We start from the raw sequence: 23,964 nt of genomic DNA, 5'->3' as shown, positions 1-23,964 counted from the left end.
AAACTTTCTGCCCAAATCTCTGCAGACTCAAGAACACACAAGAAAATCAGGAATACACAAGCAAAGTAATTTCAGGATTTTGAGGCTGGGCTGTGAAGTTCCCATGATTCAAACTGGTTTTGCACCACTGCCTTTCTTGTTGGTCAATAGCTTCTAGTGCCAAAACCATGGTCTGGCCAGTGACTGATTTGAGTCATGGTCGCATGACTGATTTAAAATAATAGAGGATTCAGGTGCCCTAATGCTGCACCACTTTAAGGGCAAAAGACCTTCTACAACATGTTTTATCTTAAGCAATGGCATTTGAAATACATTTCCTGACCTTTGTTTTGGTTCTGAAGGTTGTGAAATACTCTGGTATAAGCAGGGGGGGAAAAAAGAAAGAAAGAAAAAGGAGAGGAACTAACAAAAATTTGTGTATTTAAAGAATTCCAGAAGCACCAATTGCCTTCTGTGACCATTATGAAGTGCTTCATCCACTTGGGGGATACGTTGGGCTGAAAAGCAAGGCCCAGCAGTTCCCAGTGCAACTGCCCCATCAAAAGGAGGAGCACATTTGATTGAGGTCTCCAGAGCAGTTTTTCACATGTACCATGGTGAACATCAAGCCTTTATAAACAACACAGCTACAGACAAAATTACTTGGCTAATGGCTAAATTGGATATTTTGCATCATATATAAATATCTTTGCATATACTTACTATTCCAATCCAGTTAGTTAACATTATTAGCTAACACAAGCTAACACTAATATAAAATGGGAGAAACCATTGCCTTCTGCTTATATTAAAGAATAAAATGGATTTTTTTTTTTCAGCACCAAGCATATGAAAGGGAAAGAAAAGCTTCTGGCCAAGCAACTAAAGGTTTGGCCATAAGTACATGAATAAAATAAATGGCTTTCTATTACAGGTGATAAAAATTGTACTCAGCGTCTTTTGATATATATTTTCTCAAAAGTTTTGTGAGCACAGCCCTCTTGTGGGCTCATTTGTGTTTGTGTAACAACTGGAGATGGGGAACAGCTAATTCCTTTACCTGTTGGACAAACCTTCACTCCTCCACCCTACCAGAGAATTGGCTGCAGGTATAATCTTTCATTCCCTTGCCCTGGAGGAAGACAGCTGCTGCCAGCAATTTGTCAGCATAATTTGGGCCTATTGTTCTTGTTCTGAAGTTTTATCTTATTTTGTTTTTCTAAATGAAATACTTATTCATCACGAAAAAAAGTAATGTACTATGTTTGAAGTGTTCTTCTGATGTTCTTAAATCCTACCTTTTAAAAATTTTCAGCTGCATGAGGTTGAGGGTAGTGACCCACCATGTTGGGAAATAGTTGTACTCAGTACAGACAAGGACTTGAAGCAAAAAGTAGGGGCTGATTCATTAAGTTATGGCATCCATCTCCTCGTACAAACATAACATACCTATTTAGCAAGGATTTACTGTTCACATAGTTTATCCTTCTGGTTGTTGGCCATACTGATGTCCCCAAGCTCACTTGGGCAAAACATTCAATACTGCTGCTGAATACCTTAAGTGTATAATCCTTAGGATGAATACTAGAGCTACAACTGCATGATAGACAGATCTGACCCTTGCAATCCACAAGCCTTATCCCTCTTCACTTCTGGAGGGAATGGCTAATAAGAATCCTCAGGTAGCTTGTTCCCCATCCAGCATATAAGAAATCTTTAGATTTTTCTCTTAATTGGGAAGAAAAATATAAATTGATATAGAGGATTAAAAATACACTTATAATACAGAAAATATAATGCATATATTTCCTAGACTCTACACTATTGTTGATACAAACATAGAATTAGGGAATGGTTTGGACTGGAAGGGACCTTAAAGATCATTTAGTTCTAACCCCTTGCCATGGGCAACGTCACATGCCACTAGACCAGTTTGGGATTTTGGGGACCATGAAATCCAGACTCATGACTAACTTCAGTTTCTGAGTGTACCCACTTATTGCTTTGCCACCTGCACATCTCCTAGTGGAACTAACCAAGGCTGATAGCAATCCCACCTCCCAGCCTGCCAAAACCAACTGGGGACACCATACCCAATACAACCAAAATCAAGGGGGTCAGAATAAACTGTAAATGTAGAAACTTCAAATGCTAAAAAGTAGATGCTTTTTAATGCCAACAACTCTTGCATAATCTGCTTCACGCAGCTTTGATTCAAAGGTGAGTTATTTTTAATAGAACAACAGCAAAGGCACAAAGATTGGGTTCAGATGGAAAAACAGTCTTCCAAGAGAAATAAGGGAAATTTCTAGAGAAAGAAGGTCGTTGAAATGACAGGCAGGCGATAACTCCGCCTGCAACTAAGCAGAACAGCGAGGGTGACTTGTGCACAGATGGAAACCTTTGCAGCATTAAAGGAGGCAAGGCCTGGCGAACTAAAAAGCAGAAAAAACTCTGCATGGAAGTCTCAGCCCTGACCTGGATTCCCTTCCTAGCCCCAGAAAAGTCATAAGCTTTCTATCTTTAGTTTCCCCTTATTGCAAGCGAGGGTAAGACTCTTCTCTAACTCTTCGCAGCTGCATAGGAAAAATAAGATATAAGCTGTCTTTATGCATGCAACATGGGAGACAAATCAATAAAAGGAATGAGAGTGGGTATCAACGTCAATACCAGAGAGGATAGAAAACTGGAAATAAACAGGACTTTTGCCACTGATTTCACAAGACCAGGACTTTACCTGAAGGGACCAGAGGCACAACTAATAGTGCACACTGTCAAAGGTCATCAAACCACGATCCACCCAAAAACACCAGTGCTCTCCATTAGCTCTGCTGTCGTGCCTCAGCGCTGACCCTACCCAGGTGTGGGGGGCACGACACCAACTGTGTACCCAGGGAGGCATCTCTAACACAGCACAGCCTTCTGACTCTTTCCTTACCCTGAAAGCATGGAGGAAAAGAGACCACGGCAGGGAGAGGAAAGGAAAGGGCCTGGTAGTCCTAAACAGAATGAATGGAAAACGCGAGTGCAAAAGGACAGGGTGATAGTGCTCTCCAAAGGAAAAAGAATAATTAGAAGCAGCAAACATAAACCACAAAAAATAAAGGAGAATGAAATGGAGATCATCAAGACTGGGCGGGACATAAAGACAAAGAGGAAGGAGAAAAACCACAGCTCTTCTCTTCCAGAAGGCACCAAAGCCCTGTCAACTCTGCAGGGGCAAGACTTTAAAAAAACCCATTTCTGCATGTTAGTGTGCACACAGCGCTGCACGTGTTCACAGCTACGCAGAGCCCCCCCTAGCCTGGGCTGCATTCTGTCAGAGGCACAGCTCCAACACCTTCTGCCTATGCTGAAAGCAAACCTTCTGCACTTGGGAAGTCATCTCCAAGGTCTTCCCGGGGGGACAGCATGGGCAGATGGACTTTTCTTTGAGAAAGGGCTCTAAAAGCACCCAGGAAAGCTTCTGGCAATAACAAAAGCAAACAGCTTTTAGACATATAGACTTCAGGGTTTGCTTCTTGCACCAGGGGTTGCTGCACGTGGTGGCCTTGACGGACACCTAAACAGCAACAGCCTCAGTCACAGGGGACCTTAACATTGCTCTTTTTTTCTTTAATTCCAAGCTCAACAGTGAACACTGCCTGCCCAGCCAGGTTAACTGAGCCAGCTGATGGTGATGCAGGGTTTTTGTCTCCCATACAACAAACATTGACTAGTACTTTCTATTTAGAGCAACTTCGCATTGTAAACCTGTCTCCTCCCTTTGATAAGAGACATATCACTAGATAGCATTAATCCCTGGCCCTTTTCTGACACAAGGAAACACAGTTTTGCACTCAGTACATAAAAATCACTGCTCCACATAGATATTTTTTCTAAGTTTACATATCATGCAGAAACATGCACAAAGTCAGCCCCAAACAATACTGCTATATCCAGAAACCTGGTGTGCAAGTCCTCGAGGTGTGTTAGTCCTCCTTGGCTCCTACTGTATTTAATAAGACTGGAGAATTTTCCACATCTTTCTAGACCAGGAAAAAGGTCTTCAGAGACAAATAAGAGTTTCCTGTTCAATATTTCATGTAGTGATTCCTCCAAAGGTGTAAACAGGAAAAGTGTCTCGCCATTTAGCCTGAAAATGAGAGCCTGCCATCCCTTCCCTTTACTCCGTTTATGTGTTAAAAGTAATTTAGAAGGGGATCTGCCAGATGCTCAGGTACAAGTGAGACTTGTGACAGCAGAGGCTGTCAGATGACTGGCTGAGGTCCCAGAACTGGCCTACCCAGACAGACTAAGGCAGGAGGGAGACCTCAACCTCAGCTTTTCCCACTCTGTCCCTTCTGTCCCACCAGGGTCTCAGCAGGCAGCCTCAGCGAGAATCAGTGCTGCACAAAGATGTGCTTTTCACCCTGAATATCTCGACTCAGCAAAGGTTTACTTATAGCAAAAGCTACATCTCTAAGCGTTCCCCTTTCAGATTTTTAGGGATGATACCTTTTGGGTAGACAAAAATTACCCAATGGAGCACCCGCTGCAAATTTTTTTGCATTACTTAAATGCAGGCTCTGATTTCCAACATCCCATCAGCCCAAGTGGGGCTTCTTAGGGAGGCAAGGCACAAGCACAGTCCTTTCTCTGCAACAGCCATGCTTCATTCCAGCTCCATCGCAAGCAAAACCCCTGAGCTTGTGTCACAAATATCAAATGGTTTTTTTAGCTAACTGACAACAGACGCCATTCGGAGTCAGCGTATTTTGATTACGGCACATTGTTCGCAGGATTCAAGAGCCCGCTCGCCTTGCATTGTTGTTCAACACCAAAATTAAATTGCAGTATAATTAGCTTTGCTCCAGCTACACCTTTCTGTCTGGATGGATGTGATACCTGCAAAGCCTGTGTTGGGTATAAAATGTGTTCCTGATTATAAAGTGTTTGCTTAATCTTGAGGGCACCGCCTTGTTTTTTAAGGCCCTCTGCAAGTCACGCACTCCAGTACGTGCTGCCCGTTATCTCCACAAGGCTTAAAACTGGAATCCCCGTGATTCACATTTTCCAACGCTCATGGCCAAACCCGTCCGCAGAGCAGCTCCTCCACTTTCTCCCATTTCACAACAAGCCAGATCTGCAGCGCGGCAGAAGCGGCCGCGCAGCCCGGCTCTGCGAGCCACATGCCAGCGAGCCAGTGGCCACAAAACACACCGAGCCCACTGCGGGAGCCACAGGCCGTGAGCTCCAGGGGTGGTTTGCCAGGCTGAGGTGGCCGTGGCTCCCTGACGCCTCCACCCGCTCATTGAGGGGCGGCTTGGAAGCACAGCTAGCTGCCAGAGTCACACAAAAATGTTGGGCTGAGAGGTCTGTGTGGTCCCACTGCACCTCCCAGGGAGCTTTGGGAGTACCCAGTGGTGCCTGTAGGAGCATGAGGCTCATGGCATGGCCCCACATGGATCCATGCCTTGGGCCAGGCAGACCTTGGGACAGGCAAGACCTCGGGACTGGCCACTCCCTCACAAATGTTTCCAGCCAACCCCACAGCTCTGCTCTTTCTGCAGACCACCAGCAGCACTGCTACCTATTCCATCCACAGCTTCAGTTTATCCCCTTCCTTTAAATAATTTTTTAAAGTGCTAATTAGTGGAAAATAGCAGAAGAGGCTAAAACCAAAGCATAAAGCCACCAAAAGCAAAGTTTACCATCAGCCTTCCAATTCAGCATAGTGCTTTCCTATAACACCGAACAGAAACATTTTGCTTTCTTGGCAACATGTTCTTCAAATTATCCACAGAGTGATATAATTACTATAACATACCACAGCTCATTCTTAAATATCTTCTATATATACCTTGCTATCACTAGATGACATATAAATTAAGATATCAACCCTACCTGATAAGGGAAAAGCAGAAGTAGAAAATCGTGGCTCACAAGCACCTAATCGTCTCGCTCCAGAACCTCAGTGACAGACCTGAGAATTCGCATCTCCCCTCCTGCCTCACACTGTCAGTAGAACAGCATTCCCCACCCCTGCCCCTCCAGCATTGTTATATCACTTCTCATCCAAAGGATCTCTCAAACACTTGCCACTGAGGGCCAAACGTCGGCTTGACGTGCACATGTGTGTTTAAGAACAAAATTAATCCTCCCTGCACATACTAGTCATGTGCATACCATCACTCTAGCTTTACAGGAAACAGTCATGAAAAAGAGATCCCTCACAGGAGTTAGATTAATGTAGCAGGACACATCTGTACATACCCTGCTTTTTCTACATAGCTGTGCCACGAAACACTGCCACGGGCCTCACGGACATGGGGAAAGCACAACGACGCTCCCACAGTAGGTGGAAGGCACACCAGTAAAACTGGTTGCACAACAGGGAGGAGGGCCAGGAGCCTCCTGGGGTAACACAACTGCAAAATCCTCCAGGCACAGAGGGGTAAAGGAGGGAACAGCTCAAGCATCGTTGCAAATATCGGGAAATGACAGGAAGCTGCCTGCCACCGACTCACACATGTTTGAAAGTCTTCTCTCCCTGTCACCCTCCTGTCACAGTGATGCCCAGCGGTGCCACTCAGCTAGGGAACCCCTGTCCATGTCAAATGCTGCCCAAAATGCCTGTGTGAACATGAGCAAAGGGGGGAGCGAAGCTGTGACTTCAAATTACCTCCTGGTGACATGGCTGTACCCATCACCACAACACAGCAGTGACACTACTCCCCTGTAACTCCGCACTACAGCACACAAGAGAAAAGGCATAAATCGCAAGCCACTGGGACATTTCCCTCACCAACAATTTGGCCAACTCTACCTATGCAAGGTAACTCCATGATGCAGGTGCGAGTGTAAGAGCTCAGGAACCAAAGTACCTCTGTGACTGCAGCCCAAGAAGAAGAGTGCCCTGTACTGGCTCAAGCCTAAAACCAAAGTGCCGCTTACTGAGTCTGCTCTAACCCTCCCTTCTCCCAAGAGCTACACAGACTTAAATGGAGCTATTTAAAGCCAGTGTTAAAAACACTAGCAATGGTCTGACCTCAGCAACAAAACTAGACCAAAACCTAAAGGCCAAATGAGTGAAAAGAAAATTACAAGGTAAAGTTTGCCTTCCCTGAATATGTGCCAGCTGCAAGACTCTTACATTACATCGATGCAGCTTTCCAAAGTTTAAATACAATAATTTTCTGTATTAAGAGCCCAGTAACCTTAATGGAGGCATAATTAGGCATTGATGCCCTGCCCATATGAGAGAAGCTTGAAAAACTTAAATAAACTGTGAATGGCAGGATTAATACTGCAGCTTTGCATTTTGTACAGCTGTTTGAATACAGTACACTGCCTGTGATGGCATCAGCTGTTGCTTTACTCTGGGTCAGTACTTCTGAAGTTAAAACAGGCAGTTCTTTTAAGCAAATAAAGAATTACCTTTCTTATTGTCGACCAGTTTACTTCAGCAAAGAAGGTCTGGGTGCATATTTGCTTTGCATTAAAATAACCAAAAAAAAAACCACAAGAAAAAGAAAGCCAAGCTGCAAACAACAAAAATAACTGGCCAAATTCAAAGTCCGGTGATGCTAATAAGAGAATTTTAATTTACTGCAACGGCTCTTAGGATGAAGAACTAGGTAATGCAATTTTGGAGATCATCTGCCCAAGTGGGAATATCATATAGATGCCTGGAGAGTCCTTGAGAAAACAGCTCACCTCAGTACTGACTGAAGAGGAAACACAATACTTTGGTGAAATAGAATTCTGTATTTCTAGGAAAGGCTCCAATAGCAAATTGCTTACTAAAGCAAGAAGCCTTGTAAATTTTATTATGAATGAAAGGGGCAATGGCAAGCGTGTGACATGCCAAAGCGTAGGCACACATGGCCGAGTCAGTAAAAAGTAAATAAATAGGTTACTTATAAGCTCTAGAAGACACCTGAAAATATATCTAACAGAAACTCAGGCTCAGTGAACTACAAGCAAGAATATAAAACAGCTCCAAAACTATCTTACCTTATTTTTTTCCACCAAGTAAACCAGCTAACCTACAGGCTAATATTCAATCTTGGCTTTCTTATTGGAAATATCAGCCGAAAAAAGTTAATCTAGATTTCTTCACTGTCTTTAAAAAATGACTTATCACTGGAGAGGGAAGAAACAATCTATGTAAGGAGCATGTCAGCCTGATGCCAAATTCACCTGGGAATCACAACACCCACATCACCCTCCCCCTGCCTCACAGCATGGCCAAGCCCTTGTCCCCACCACCTCAGCCAGATCCTTCCCCAAATCCCAAATCCCTGCCACCACAGAACTTTCCAGTTTCTTTCCCAGGCAGCGTTAACGACAACATGGCTCTCGAGCTGCAGGCGCAGGAGGAGAGGAGGGTGCGGAGCCCCGGCCAGGGCAGTGACAGGCGCCAGCGGTTAAGTGCTGCTGCGGAGATGAAACATGCCTAATGAAAAGCTTACCTAAAGCTCGTGGGGAGCCAGCACCCGGCCGGCCCAACCTCTCCAGAGCGTCGGGCACGAGGCCGACAGGGCGCTCGGGAAAGACGAATTAACTAAAAGTTAATGTGGATGTTCTCATTCAAAAGAAAAGTGGCCTACTCCAAAGGGGATTAGGCTAAAGTGAACTAAGGCCACTTTACTTCTGAATGAGAGCATCCACACAATAGTCCAATGCACTTTAACTAATGCACTTTAATTTTACACCCAATCAATTTGTCTTACCTCTCCTGAGTGTCCTTGTGTGGACAAACCCAGAGATTCATCGAGTTTTGAGGCCAGGCAGGGAACATTAGATCAACTCATCCCACTCCCCATGTGTTATGGGCCATTGCCTTTCACAGTTATCCCTTTATTGATCCCCAAAACTTATGGATAACCTGACGTGGGCAGGGAGGAAACATTTCTTCAATGGCCTGGATTTAAAGATGCTTGCAAAATAAAAGCCATTTGCAAAATAATAAGTGGCCATAACTTTCAAGAGTCCATCCTCTTGCCAATACAAGAGGGCCAAATTTGGGCAAAAATCCATCCTACCTTCTCTATGCCCTGCAAGTTCATAAGAAAATGGCAGTCTCTGTATTATAACCCTTAAATCTCTTTTGTTTTTCAAATTGCAAACAGAGCCTTTGCCTATAGGGCAAACTCACTTTTTTTTTTAAATTCACCTCACCAACATTTAAATTTTCAACATTTCCCCAGACATCTACAAGAAATCTCAGATTCCCTTTTCCAAAACATAATAATCCCACAAACCACTTGCTGCCTGCGCTATTGCTTTCATACGCACAATGACTCACACGAGCCTGAAACCTCCACGTCGCTCTTTACGTCTTGGACATGTATTTATCAAAAATAAATAAATTAACCCACGACAGCAGCAACCAGCGAGGCAACTCAAGGAGCTGAGCTCCCAGGGGCAATGGGGCTTCCCTGTGCCAGCAGCCCTCTCACTAACAGAGACCAAGCCCCCACCACCACTGCTGAGGGACTGAAGCTTTCCAGGGATCTCATCTAAATTAAAAAAAGGAATCCTGAGGACACTGGCCTGATGGGATTCTGCTCTCACCTACACTCCAGGTTACATCTCAAAGGGCAAAAATAAGTGAAAGTGAAAAGGCAACCACACTAAGCAGGCCAAAGAAGAGCTGCAGCAACTGCAGAGAAGCTGTATTCCAGACGCATCACAGAGTATCAGCGGTGGGTTAGACACGGAGACGTTAACCAGCGCTGTAAATACGCTCAAAGAAGGCCAAACACAAAACGTGTGCTCTTTTAGAGCTACCCCCCTCTCCAAATACTGCTGTAGCTGCAGGAAAAAATAAAAATATAACCACTAATTATTCCCAATTTGCCATGTAAGTCAAAGCCTGCTCCGAGAAACAGAGCACGTGGAGAAGGTGGTATACCAAGGACGTGAGGTGACACTGCAGTGCACCCCAGTCTCTCCTTCTCTCACACAACCCTCACCAGGAAACAATTCCAGAAACCTTCAAAGACGTTCCTGACCAGAAACAACTCTCCTTTCTATTTTCTTAAACTTGTTTAGATTACACAAGATAGATCGTAACTGCATGCTCTCATGACCAAAAACCCCAAATGCAGAAATGCGAAACAAAACAAAAAAAGATTCCCTAATTTAAAGAAGCTGTGCCGGATTTTTAGCGCTTTTTGAAGTAGTATTTATCAGCACAATGTACACTTACTCATTTTGATTGAGAGCAATATAATCTGATTTTTTAAGGTCTAACATTGCCCACGCGGGGCTGCAGTAACCCTTCTGCATGCAGAGCCCATTACCTTTATTGTTACCTGCGGACTAGCAGCCATAGAAAAACTCAAATCCTCAGCCATAAAGGTTAAACTTAAGGTAAAACTCATTTTTTCATAACTTTCAAGCCTCCAAGTTGCCCCAAAATAACAATCCAGGGTCCCTAATGCAGCCACGGCAAGCTCTGGCTTACAGGAATGCCTTGGGATACACGCGCAAATGTTTAGGATCAGTTCTGAGGTTAACTGGGCTTTAAACTCAGCTCTGCCAGGTCTGATGTTGAGAAGAATTCCCCAAAAATCCAGGAATTAAACTATCCTTTACAATAAGACATAACTTCAGTTTGGAAAACTTTACATGGAAATTTTGCCTGAGCATGCAAGGAAGGCACCCAGCTGTAAGGATGGCCCCTTTTGGGTTCTTGAATGATTAAAAAATAAAAAAGAACACCAAGGATTCATGAACTGAAATAATAAACTAAAGAAAATATATTCAATCTTATGTCTACACAACAATGTATTTACTCACTTAAAGAAACGGAGAGCAAAGAAAATCTTATTTTGCTAATACAATTTCAGCCAGGGTGTATCAGATGAAAACATGTCTGGCACAGAAATTAACGTATCCCATCTTCACGTAAATAGCCTGCCTAACTGGGGCATGGTAACAACTTCTAAATATCACAGCAAAACATAATAAAAATTACTCAAAAACAAACAAAAAAAGGACTCACTGTCTCAAAGTGACAAAGTCAGAGGAAGAAAATTAAATTTTAAGTCTTTTAAATGTAATGTATTGGTCATCCTCAGTCGTACTTTGCTGTAATTCTTTTATTATGCAGAAATGAATTCTACCTTGCACCCTCTGCACCACATCTATTATTTTGATGCCTGTTCCTCCAATATGGGAGCACATACCCTAAAGGCAGCAGTATTTTTAGCTCTCGTCTTTAAAACCATATATGGTTTGAAAGTACCTGTGAAGAAGTCCCAAAGTAAAATAGTATTTCTCAGTAATTTTTTCCCTAAGGCACGATTGTTGTATTGGCTACAAGGTATAGCTAATATATTTGAGAATTTGGAAAGTTAAGTCTAGTCGTAACCGGTCGATGCCCTGAACAACTCTACCACTTTCGGCTATGTTTTTTATTGGATTCCAGTTTATGATTCTTTCTTTGTAAAGAACAAATTTTAGGTAATTGTTCCATTAAAAAAAAAAAGCTGCTGTCTATCTGCATTTTTGTTAGAGCAACTCTGCAACTGCACACATTAAAATAAAATCTATTGCAACATAAATAGAGGTGTTGCTTTATTATATACGTGTGTATATATGTGATATATTATCGCCCAAGAAGGGCCATCTAAAACGTCACAGTTGCAAACATTTAAGACTGTAACAAAAATGACTGAGACTCCAGTATCGGTTTACTATCCTTCAACAATTTCCCTGACAGTGGAGTCAAATAATGTTGAATTATGGACCTTCTTGCAGGAAGTCTTATTTCATGTTCATTTTTTGATCATTTCCCTCATAGCTCCTATAGGAATTTGGCTCTTCGACGATTTGCCTTTAAAAGTTTCTGCATCTGTAATTGGCTTGTGCATTATTAAATCGCAATTTTTGTCAAGCAATGCTCTGGTGGACGGGCTCAACAAGTTTATTTTCAGTATGCAAAATACTGTTTTGTCCCTATAAAATCTATCTTACACAGCTAATGCATTTTACTTGAATGTGGCGGGTACTTTGTACCATGTTTTCTTTAAAGGACTTTCTAAAGGCTTTTTTTGTAGACACGCTCTTGTAGGAGAATTTTACAGTTTGGACTAGACACCTGAGAGCCAAGGTAATGTGGCTTCAAAAAAGCAGCCCCACAATAACAGTTCAGGATTACCTATGAAACTGAATTTCTCTTGTCAAGACTATAGGCAGTCTATGGGCTTTTTTTTTTAAATCAGAGGGAGTTTTCCCAGACACATCACACAACAGCTGTGTTCTAAATCTTTCTGGGCTCTGACAAACACTGAAAATTTAAACATGCAAATGTTTGAAAAGCTAATGATTAAAAAAGGTTTATTTTGAAACTTTTGAGGATGACTGCAATTCTTCAGCTAGGTTTTTTAAAGTCCCGGGGTCTGGATGATTTTGAGTTCAGCTCTCCCCAGCAAAAAGCCCAGATTCCTGCCTTGTACTTGTGGAGCTGTGACGGTAAACACCAACTCTGCAGGTCGCACCCTGGCAGGCAGTGGGGTCGAGCCCGTGGGAGAAGGATGCTATTTTAGTGACCTAGTGCCACTGAGCTGGTTAAATCACTGAACAATGGTTAGTGTTATAGGGCTTTACTTTGCAAAATCTAGCATTAGTGTCATTGCTTTCTATTAACCGGGGGGACTTAAAGGCACTGGCTTTGAGGGGCCTTTAGGGAAAGAATAAATAAGGGGAAACCAATAAATTAAAAGAAAAAAACACCCTGTTAACTGTAACCTTTACTACCACAATATAAGAAAATGTAATTAAACCCATAATAAAAGCTTTTACATACTTACTCTTTTACTACTCTCCCAAGCAGAGCGTGGGCAGGCGGGGGCCCCACGCCCGGAGCAGCCCCTCGCTCCCACCGCCCGGCCCTGCGCGCCCGCGCATCCCAGGGCCGCGCAGCCATAAACGCGCCCCGCGCAGCCACATCCTAATTAGCCGCCCCGGCGACCAGCACTCAACACCTTATTATTGAACCATTAAGGCCCCGATAGTGCCGGCCGCGCCGGGGCCGGGTTTGGCACCGCAGCTTACCGGAGGGCGCGGGGGACTGCGCATCCCCCGGTAACCCCCCCCGCGCCGCCCGCCCGATCTCCCCGGGCTTGATCCGCCGCCTCATCGCCCGGGGCAGAGGAGGGCGGAAAAGTGCACTTTTGCACCTTTTCCCCTCAACACGGAAAGCAAAGCCCCGCTCCCCGCGCAGCTCCGCGGGTGCGGGCGGGTGTGTGCGCGGCTGCGCGCCCCGCGGCCCGGAGCGGAGCCGGGGCAGCGCTCGCACCAGCCGGGCGTGCCGGCGCCGAGCCCCGCGGCCCAGCGCGGCCGGGCCGCGCAGCGGGAGAGGGCACGGCGCAATGTCCGCGCTCCGGGCAACGAAAAGGGGGACGCGGACTGGCGGGGAAACACAGCGACCCCCAACAACCCCAAAACTGCAGCTCCATTTCTTTAGCTTTCACTTTAATAAAATAATGATTCGTTGGGAAAATGGGGTATAAATCTTCATTTTGGAGGCAATTAAAGTGTTGATTTCATTCGTGCCCCTGAGCAATTCTTGTAATTTGCTCAAATAGCTTTATGTACCCAGCACTCCAGAGCTTTTAGAAACCCATTTTCTAGTTAGACTTGTTGGATTACAATTTTTATTCAACATCAGCGAGTCGAGCTTCCCTCAGCTAGACCCTGGCTGAAGGGCTCCCCTCGCTCTAAGGTGCTGCGTGGGGCCGGCGGCTACCTGGAGCATCCTCACCAGCCCTGGGCACCTCCCTGCCACACCACCCTCCACCCACTCTGCCAAGCTTTTCTCCTGTACAGCAAAACTGGGTGGGGAAAAAAAATCCCTGCAAAACAACCTACCTATGTGCACATAAACCCCTTTCTAAAAGTTCATGCCTTCCTTCAAGCCTGCCTCCCCTGTCACAAACCAACAGCCTTTGGCAGATAGGAGAAAATATTTCAGATACTGCCCACGCTGCAATGCAACGCACCTTTATGTCGGTGATCTATAAAATAACTCCCAGCTGACAGTGCCAGTGATAACAGCAAAGCAGCTGAGGAAACTCCTGTCTGCTTGGCTGCGCCTTGCTTGAACAAAAGGAAACCTCCAGAGCCAGGAGCAGATCACTCCTAACACTATATTTACGCAGCTGATCAAAAAGAAGAAATAACTTGGGGGGTTTCATCAGGGATTTCTTTTTTGTGCATGTGCTTGAGGTCCCCTCTCTTACAGGCAAAGCGCTGCTACCCCTCGGTTCAGAGCAAACAAATGGACCGCGAAAACCCCACCGTTTCACCCAACTTGAGTAAAAGCCAAATTTCAGTCACTACCATCACCCAGGAGCTTAATTTAGATCTGGACACCTTCTGCATTAGCCCCAAGTGCTCTCATGAAAAGGCAAGGATCCCAGTCTGCACCCAGTGGAAGGAGGAGGGATGGGAGAGGGGACAGCCAGCTCTCCCCAGTCAGCTCACCCGCATTTCCCACCCCGCTGCAGCCGACATTAAAGGTCTGAACCATCCCAAACAAAACCTGGACTACCGTCACAGCCAAGCGAGGCTTTGCTGGCTTGGCTTTGATTATATTTATTCTTTAAAGAGAGGGCTTGAAAACTTAAAACATCAAGGTAAAGAATTTAAAACCTGAATCCCATTTTATTTTCTCCTTTTTTTTTCCTATTAAGTAAAATAAAATGGGCGCGTTTGCAGCAGGCAGGCGTGCACAAAGCAATGTTCACTCAAGTCTAAAAGCGTTCGGCCAAGGAAAACTGACAAGACGGACTAATGAACCGTAGAGACGGGAAGAAAATAGCCAGTATTTGCTAGATTTCAAACCCTCTCTGTCTTCTCTGGACCACCTATCTCGGATTTTATTATTATTTTGGTCAACGACTCCAGCCCTTCCTTCCCTAAGCTACCAAGAAGCCAGTGATTCACAGATACCACTTCTATTATTGGAAAGGGTAAATAAAATAAAGACAGAAATTAAAAGCGACAAGAAACAGGTCGAGTTTGCAGGCGATGCTTTTACAAGCTCATCTCGCCAGGTCGAATCTGGGAGCAAGCCTTAATGAAGCAATAATAGCCACATTATTCAAAAATTTTCATTTCGATGGAAATTTATCTAAAAGGGACTTAATCATATGCAAATAATAAAAGGAGGCGTAGTGACCCAGCAAGCGATCTGCATACAAATTTTAGCGTTGTGCGACATTGGCGAGATCATACCTGATCCGTTAGATTTGCTGATCTTGTTATGTCTTCACTGTCCGATTTTGATCCGCCCTCTCTATCGTCTATGACCAAATCGATAGGCATTTTTCCTTTCAAACAGCTAATATACCGGTGGCAGAAATTGTCACATAATTCGTGTACCTACATTATGACAGAGGTTAAAAAATAAAAAAAGAAAGAAGAAAAAAGAAAAAGAAAGAAGGGGGGGGGGGAAAGGAAGAAAATATAATCAGGAATACATAAGTAAAATTGACAAGTGCAACCAGTCTCCCCCCTTCGCCCCTGTGACATCAAAAGTCCTAAATAGGGGAAACACACTGCAATTATCCCCCTGAGACCTCTAGACGCATCCAGAATTAGGAATAACTTTCTTTTCTCACAAAATAGAGATATCGCAGAAAATTGACAGTGACAAGATGATTCACAGGCTACAACATATTCAACACCCGTGTTAAATTCATCTGCTCCCGGAGCTGTGGCCATTAGAGAGGTGACCTGCATGGGTGACATTTAAGGTAAACTATTTAATTTCATCCAGTTATTTCATCATAAACCCTTTCCAAAGGGGTATGAGGACTGAAAAAAGGATTAAAAAAAAAAAATCCACATGCACTGCACTGAAATACATTATAGGCATCCATGCCTTGAAATCCCCAGTTGCTCTGATAGACTTGTACCTGAGCTGCCTTTATTAACGGGCAGATTTTAACACATTTTGGTAGAGCGAGAACAACCTGACAGTTACGGTTAGATAAAGCGACTGACTGACGCTCACGAGAAACTTTTCAACTATTTAAAAACCTCTCAAAATGTTTATTTTTAAGAGAAAGGGAATTCTCTTCTAGGCCAGCTATCAATGACACGTAAAAAATCCTCAGGAAACCCAGAGCGCACTTCCAATTTAACGTGAGCTCGGATGACACCGCCCGCTCAGAAATTAGCATTCTCCCTCCTAAGATTTCTAAAACAGTCAACAAAAAAGTCCTGCGTTCAGGCTGCCATCTCTTTCTTCTGCTCAGAGGTGTACAATATTCCCAGGAACAAGAGACAGACAGAACTATCAACTCTGCTTTGTCTCTGCAAAATGTTACAGGACAATCCGCGCCCCGAGCCTGACCTGCAGATGGCTCTTAAAAAAAAAATAAAAAAGATTCCCCCCTTCCAACTAACTGCAACCAAAGTCTCTTCCTCACCATCACCAAGAAAAAAACAATATCTCTTTTTTTTAATCACAATTTCAGGGGCTTGACTGAACTAACCATTTCGAGTCTCATCTGCGGCACCACAGAACTGCAACTATTTATACAAAGCCAGCAAAGTATTACAATGAACACAAGGCCTGGGCGTTCGAGAGCTCGGTTTTAGAGGCTGAAATTGTAATTAAACTGCGAAGAGAAATGGACGCCAAGATTGGTCTTGACACTAATTACCAGAAAGAAAGACATTTATGCAAATTTACCAGAAGCCTGAACTTCAGCAGTACTGAAACAGAGGAGGAAGAAAGGAGGGGGGGGGGAAGGTAGACAGAAAGAGAGGGAGAGAGAGAGAGACAAAAATTACCTTCTCTAATTCCAACAGATGAAACCTTAATACTTGTATGGCTTGAATCATCTGCAAAGACACAAACAACATGAGCATTAATCTCATTCCTGGATTTGGGGATATTTCCCACAGCCACCTCGGCCACACTTTGTAGCTTGACTTTTCTCTAGTAGTAAATAAAAAGTTGTTTTGATTTATGGCAATAACACTAAAATTTAATAGCGGTGGCTTTGTGCGCTGTTTAACGAGAAGCGACCTAGAGTTAACAAAAAAAAAAAAATCCCAATTGCAATGAAGCAACTGAATTATACGGATCATAAACATTTCTTAAAAAAAAAAACAATCCTCTAAACACCACCATTGGCTCCTCGCTTTGTGAAAGCGGGTGCAGGACTCCTACAGTGGAGGCAAAATATTTATCCTTAATGGGGGAAGGAAAGAAAGAGAGAAACGACCTCATTTTCAGTGAATTTGCCACTGGTGCATCTCCAGCCATTGTAATCCTCTCTGTTTCCCATTGAGCTGCTTAAAAGGTGCGTGGAGGGGCTGGTTAGAGTGGAGATAAATCCACCGCTCCTCTTGGGGAGGCAAGCTCACCATCAAGCCTGCCAGCTCCTCTTTGGATGGGGCTTTCCTTTATGTATATCCTTATGGGATTTTTTTCTTCCAAGCAATTACCACACCATGTTTACTTGTAAATATAAAAGTAATCATTGCAACAATTATAATTTTTTTAAATCCACGTGAGAAATTTTCAATTTAGCACCACTAAACCACCTCTTCAGATGACACAGAAGTTGAAAAAAATAATAAATAAATGGGAAGGGAAGGGAGGGTGGGGGTGGGGAGAGGAAGAAGTGTTAACTCTTACCAAGTTATCCAGTTCAGGATTAGAGGAAAATAGGGGTTTCTCTGCTCGGATCTAAATGTAAGAAAGGGGGGAAAAATAATAATAAAAATGATTTGAAATATGGAAGCAGAAAAAGCAGATGTTATTATTTCTTGCTTCATTACACTGTCGGGTCCATTATGTAACCTTTCGTGCAAAGCCCTGAGTGCTGGATTTAGTACATCAGCCAAACACTTGAGCAAGTGAATCAAATATACTGAAAAATACCTATGGAGCTTTCCCGGCAGAGCCCGTCCCGGCGCCCGGGAGCCGCGCAGCGAAACTCCCGGCCGGGCACAGAGCGCTCCACTTTATCCATTTTTTAAGGGGGGTAGTAAATGCCGAGATTTCCTGATATTTTTTTTTTCCTCGTGTTTTGTTTTGGTTGGGGTTTTGGGGATTTTTCTGTTTTGGTTTTTATGCCTCTTTCAGTAAGAGAGGGGGGAGGGGGAAACGCGCATCTTTATCTCAACAGAGACTTGTTTTTCTCGATACGATTTTTTTTTCCCTCTTTTTTTTTTTTGCTTTTACTGTTTTCAACCCGGTTTTGCTGACCTGTTTGGCGAACACTGCTATGTCTTCATTGAAAGACTCAGAGGAGCAAACATCGCCTCCCGCTACCCCAGGCTCCCTGGGTGTGCATGTAGCTAATTCACATTTCTCAAAAATCAGTGCTAAAAGAGGGAACAGGGGGTGTCTGAAAGAAAATACAATAGTCACACACACAGAGGGGGGGAAAATATCATAACGAAACAAAAAAAAAAAACCCAAACACAACAATAGTTAGTCCCACCGCAGCGTGCATGGGGAAGGGGGCACCCACAGAGGGGCTCCGGCACCCCCCGCCGCCTCCCGCAGCGTCCCGGCCCCTTCCCACAGCCAGCCGGCCGGCGGCCCGGCATCTCCCCGGCCTTTCGGCACTGGCCGGCCGCAGATATTGTTAATACAACCTTAGGACAAGCCAAGAATAAAACCTAAGCCGGTTCCAGCAGCCATTTTGAATTAACTTTCCTTGTCTTTAGGAAAAAAAAAATAGAAAAAATTAAAATCCCTGGTCATACACTTCTGCCTCTCATGCTTTTAATTCCCGTTTTCTGCTGGAGGACTTGCTGGGAGTGAAAGGGGAAAAAACAAACCCAAACCAACAGAAAAGCATAAAAAGAAAGAATCTCCATCCAAATGAAAAAAAAAAATAGAAGAAAAAGCCCTTAAACCCACCCAACACACCTCCGGCCCACTGGCCAAGCCGGGCCGGCTCCTTGCGGCCTGCGCGGCCCTCAGCCCCCCGGGGCTCCGCAGCCGCCGGCCCGACCCGCGGGGGAAGCCAGGTGCTCCTGGGCAATCCCATCCTGGAAAGCCTCCCCGAGAGAAAGGCAGCGAGGGCATCTGCTTCCCCTGCCCGTTTAATAATTTAAATAAATAAATAAGCGTGGGCGCACACACACGTATGTATATGTATATTTATAACAGGGAGTTCATTTTTTTTTTCTCCCAGGGCTTCACATTTTTTTTCCCCCTTCTGGGTACCGTACACCACCGACTTTTAACCAACCCTTCAGATTTCTGATAAACCAATACAGAAACCGAAATCTATGAATTTTATTTTGCTCCCCCTTCTCCTCACTGTCCTGAGAGTGATTTTTAAAGGCTCTTCAACTTCGCTTCAAACTCCAGCTGGGCAGATACATTTTAAAAGCATCTGTGCCCAGTGTTAAAACCCCGCCAGCTCCCATCGCAACGGCCTAGAAACTGCTTTACAAGTTGCCACATTGAGAAACATTGAACGCTGAAGTATAAAAGATTAAAAAAAAAAAAAAAGAAAATTAAAAGAAAATTTTAAAATAAAAACTCTTGAGAGAAGCAGATCTTGAGTTCTCTTAGCACAAGGAAAGACGAATAAGGTGGAAAGTTGGGCAAAGCTCTCCAAACTCCCCGCTCCAGAACTCCGTGCACAGATTTACCACGGGCGCAGGTTGTGCCCTGGGAATATTATTTTCCGCCTCCTCCTCCTCCCGCGGTGATGCCTGCCGCCCCTCCAGCAAGCCCCTTTTTCCCCGAGCCCACGCGGCTCCCCGTGCCGGGGGGACCCCGACCCTCTCCCCCCGCCTCCCAAGGCACTCACAAACTAGGAACGCGGCCCTTTTCCGCGCAGCGCTCCCCATCCCGCCGTGCCCTGCCCGCGCTGCGCCCCGCTCCATCCCGCGCAGCTTGCGCGGAGCCCTGCGCGGCACCTACCCGTAGATGGCATCTTTATCTCTCTTGAGGGCGTCGTTGACGGAGGCGCCCATGGCGGGGGGCATGGCGTTGGCGTGGGCGGCGTGCGGGTACTGGTGCGAGTGCAGCGGCGGCCCGTGGTTCAGGTGGTGCACGGGCTGCATGGGGCGGGCGCCGTGGGGGTCCCCGTACATGGTGGTGGGGATGCCCACCCCCTCCATGCCGCCGTAGTGGGGCAGCTCGTCGTACTGCGGGGCAGAGAGAGCAGAGAGGCGTCAGGGGGAGGCGGGGGCAGCAGCTCCGCTCCCCTGTGCCCCCCCGGGCATGAGCCGCGATCCCCCCCGAGCGCGCCCGGGCTCCGCCGCGCCGGCCCCGGGCAGGGAAAGCCGCCCCGGGCCGGGAGCACAGGGCTGGGCTGCTCCGGCCCGAAGCCCTCCGAGTCTGGGGCGGAGGAGAAATAACAACAACAACATTAATAATAATAATAATAAAATAAATGAAAGCGAAAAAAATCCCACCCTAATCCCCATCCCCGAAGTTCCCCAGCCCCCGCCCCCCCATCCACCCCGTGAAGGGAAGCGGTTCTCGGAATCCAAATTTCCCTCCGCTTAACTTTTTCCCCTGATAAGAAGTCAGGTACCTCGCCCAGCGAGGATGCAAAAACTTCAGCAGCGGTAAACAAAACAAAACTAAACCAAAAACGAGAAGGAGCGATTTGCGGATTCCCAGCAATTCCACGCGAATACGACTTTTAAAGCCGAAAAGCTGGAAACGTTCGCCCGGGCTCTCGGGATTTTGGGAATGCCTTTCTTTTTTTTTTTTTTTTTTTTAAGGGTTTTCTTTGTTAAAGATTAAGGACCGAAAGCTACCGCGGTTCCCAGGCAGCGGGGGAAACGGCCACTTTTCATCTATTAAAAGCGAAGGTGTGAATAAACACTTTTAAAGATCCCTGACACTTGCTTGGACAGAAAGAGTAAAAGGCAAGTTGTCAGCAGAGGAACTTTCTTTCCCAACCAGCTCTCAGACGGCGGCAGGCAAATTAGGCAAGAAAACGTCTTTCCAGATCTTTTCTGCTTCCCCAAATCCCTGTTCACCCGACTACAGCTGATTTATTTTTTTTCTCAAAACTCCAATTTAGGAGGTAGTTAGAAGAAAAGAAAAAATACAAAGAAAAAAAAAGGGGGGAATCGCACCCAAAATAGAAACAACAATACACATGGCAGTGAATGATTGTAACCTCCAATTCAAATTAAAGTCACTTTCTTTCTAAAAGAGGGGGGGGAGTTTGCCCACTGCTCTGCACCTTTTGGGACAGAATATATTAAAAAAAAAAAAAAAAAAAAAAAAAAAAGAAGAAGAAAGAAGTGTGAGTAAAAAAAACAGGTAAAAGAAGAAAAAAAAAGTTGTGCTTACTCCCAGCCAGAACTTATCTTCTGAAAATGAAGCGGTATATCATCACTAACACAGCAAAATGCTCAGACATGCACACATTCAAATATTTCAAGCACTGGTGATTTTAAAAAAGACATTGGTAGGACTAGAGCTACAAAACCAACAAATAGAGAGGTTCGGACATATTCACTTACATGCCTGCATGTCATTAATGTATAGAAAGCTTGCCTCTTCCCTGAGAGCTCCGGGATGGGGAGTAAAAGAACCAAGAAAATAGCAATATACATAGGTTTTAAGCCTACAAGTACAACTGATAAATCCTAACACTGCAGGACACCGCTTTGTGCCCCTACTCCAAAAAGAAGGAAAAAAAAAAAAAAAGAAAAAAGAAAAGAAACTTTTTTCGCAGCGTCTCTGTCAGCCACGTTTCAATATTATTTCACATTTGAAATCCATTTTTTTTTAATCATACGTACCCTTTGCGCCATCGGCCTGCTTGCTCCCTTCCTACTTCAACTTCTAATATATCCTCTTTAAGGCCAGTGTGAAAAGAAAGAAACACGAAGTTCCCCCCCCTCACCCCCAAAAAAAGGCAAAAATCCCTTAGCGTCTCCAGCAATGGAAGCAATCGAGTAAAATCTTCAGCTTGCTGGATCTCAGCGAAGCGATACGGTAACTCAGCATTAAAAAAGGAGAAAAAAATTAGAAAAAAACCAACTCTCCCTCCTTCCTTCCTTCTTTTTTCTTTCTTTCTTTCTTCCCTCTCTCCCTGTCTCTCTCTCTTACTCTCCCCCTCTCGTTTCCAAGACAGCAGCGGGGCGAAAGCAAATATCCTTTCCCCAAATCAGTTTTTTTTTTCTCTCTTTTTTTTTTTTTTTTTTTTTTAAAGTGCCCCTCAAACCCAACTACCAAGTCTCATGGCTTTTTGCCACTCCGGCTGTCAATCACAGGCGAGGTTGTCAAGGTGGTGAATGACTGATGATGATCCGCTGCGTGTGCTCCCACCGCGCAGGACACCGCAAATGTTAATTTTCGAGTGCGCTCACCCAAAAAAAAAAAAAAAAGAAAAAAAAAAAAGAAAAAAAAAGAAGAAAAAAATTTAGAAAAAAGAAAAAAAATTTAAATCGAGGGAGGAGGAGAAGGAGGGGGAAAAATTAAAAATTAAAAAGGCTCTCTAACGCGCCGGCTCTCCTTTTATTATGGTTATTATGATGATGATGATGATGATGATGGGGGGCTTTTTTTTTTCGCTCCTCCTCGGATCGCTCCTAATTCCTCGCCGGCGCCGGCTCGCTCTGCCCCTGCGCGGCCGCCGGGCGAGGCTGGCGGAGGCGGGCCGGGCGCGGGTGCCGTGCGGGGCGGGCGCGGGAGGAAGGGCAGCGGGGCGGGATGGCGGGGGGGGGAGGCGGGGGGAGGCGCTGCCGCCGCCGCCGCCGCCGCGGTCCGAGCGCTGCCGTCCGTCCGCCGCCGCCGCCGCCGCCGCCGCTCCGCCCGAGCGCAGCGCAGCGCCGGGCTGGAGCAGACTGCGGGAACCCGGAAGTAGTGGTGGCCATAACAGGTCGCGTCTTACACAATGCGCTGGGCGGCAGCAACTCCGCCACCGGCGCAGGGGGGCGCGCCGCCCGCCCCGCGCCCGCGCAGCGCCGCGGCCTGGACACACCGCCCCCTCCCGGCCCTGCCCTCCGCGCCCCCCCGCGCGCGCGCGGACGCCCCGTCCGCCCCCCCCCGGCGGCCGCAGGGGCGCTCCCGTCGCCTTTGTCTGGCGGCGCCGCCGCCCCGCGCAGCGCCCGCGCAGCGCCCCGGGGTCGCGCCGCCGCCCGCCCCTCGCTTCGTAGCCCGCCTCGCCGGGCGCCCCCCCCCTCCCCGGCGGCTCCCCCCGCGGCCGCCGGCCGAGTGAGCTCACCCGGCCCCCGGCCGCCGCCGCCGCGCCGCCGCCGACCAATCAGCGCCGCGCCGCCCCGCGCCGCGCCCCCATTGGTCCGGGCGGGAAGCGGGGCTCGGACCGGCGCGGGGGGGGCGCCCCCCATCCCTGTCCCCGTCCCTGTCCCTGTCCCTGTCCCCGGCCGTCCCCATCCTTATTCCCATCCCTATCCCCATCCCTTCCGCCGAGCTCCGCCGGCGCGCTGTCCTGCGTGGCGCGATCCCCCCCGCCGGTGCCTCTATCCGCCGGTGCGGGGGTCCGCTCCCTTGCGTTCAAAAGCAAAGCCATCCCTCCCCGCAGCCCCGCCGGTCCCCGCCGGCCCGGGAACGGAGAACTCGCCGTGCCCCTTCCTCCCCTACCTGCGGGCCGGTCTGCGCCGAGCCCCGAGCGGGCGCTTGCGGGGACAGCTGCCCCGACACTACCGCATCTTCCGCCCGGGCAGCGGGGCGGGAGACGGAGAGCCCCCGGTACAGCGGTCCCGACTGAGCTGCTGGGGGAACGGGGAAGTGACGGGAGGTTCCTCTGGTAAATCCCCTGGGGCACACGGGACGCTGCTCCGCTGCTGCCGGACCCCGGGGGCGGCGGGGAGCGGCTCGGCCCCCGCCGCCACGTCTCAAACTTCGGGGAAACGCGTTCCGATCCCCCCTCCCGCCCCTTTTCCGCTAGGACCGGCTTTTTATCCCGGCGAGAGAAATGCGGAGCTCTCAGGTAAGACCCGTTTTCATGCGCTGACCCGCACCCACCCACCCGAGCCACGCGCGTGGGGCTCATTTCTCTGGCGATTTCC

At 46.6% G+C, this 23,964-nt stretch overlaps 1 protein-coding gene across 3 annotated transcripts in view; it reads right to left on the bottom strand.

The window, feature by feature from the left end:
- The window catches only part of MEIS1 (Meis homeobox 1), a 106,824-nt gene extending 84,253 nt beyond the window's left edge, over positions 1–22,571 (bottom strand). For 2 of the 3 annotated variants that reach the window (XM_058019504.1, XM_058019502.1), the window contains exons 1-6: positions 21,733–22,137; positions 19,886–20,112; positions 18,206–18,347; positions 17,633–17,683; positions 16,780–16,830; positions 15,214–15,360 (exon numbers count right to left, since the gene is read on the bottom strand). In XM_058019504.1, the coding sequence (XP_057875487.1) occupies positions 15,214–15,360; positions 16,780–16,830; positions 17,633–17,683; positions 18,206–18,347; positions 19,886–20,112; positions 21,733–21,744 (630 nt within the window). In that variant the 5' untranslated portion in view covers positions 21,745–22,137. Of the gene's footprint in view, positions 1–15,213; positions 15,361–16,779; positions 16,831–17,632; positions 17,684–18,205; positions 18,348–19,885; positions 20,113–21,732; positions 22,138–22,165 lie in introns of those variants that run through there. The other variant, XM_058019503.1, reaches the window with a different exon arrangement.
- Positions 22,572–23,964: the final 1,393 nt, after the last annotated feature.

This window comes from Melospiza georgiana, chromosome 3 (assembly GCF_028018845.1).
Source record: "Melospiza georgiana isolate bMelGeo1 chromosome 3, bMelGeo1.pri, whole genome shotgun sequence".
In the NCBI taxonomy this organism is placed as follows: Eukaryota; Metazoa; Chordata; class Aves; order Passeriformes; family Passerellidae; genus Melospiza; species Melospiza georgiana.
The sequence above is the reverse complement of the archived record's forward strand: the minus strand, read 5'-3'. Positions and strand labels throughout refer to the sequence as shown.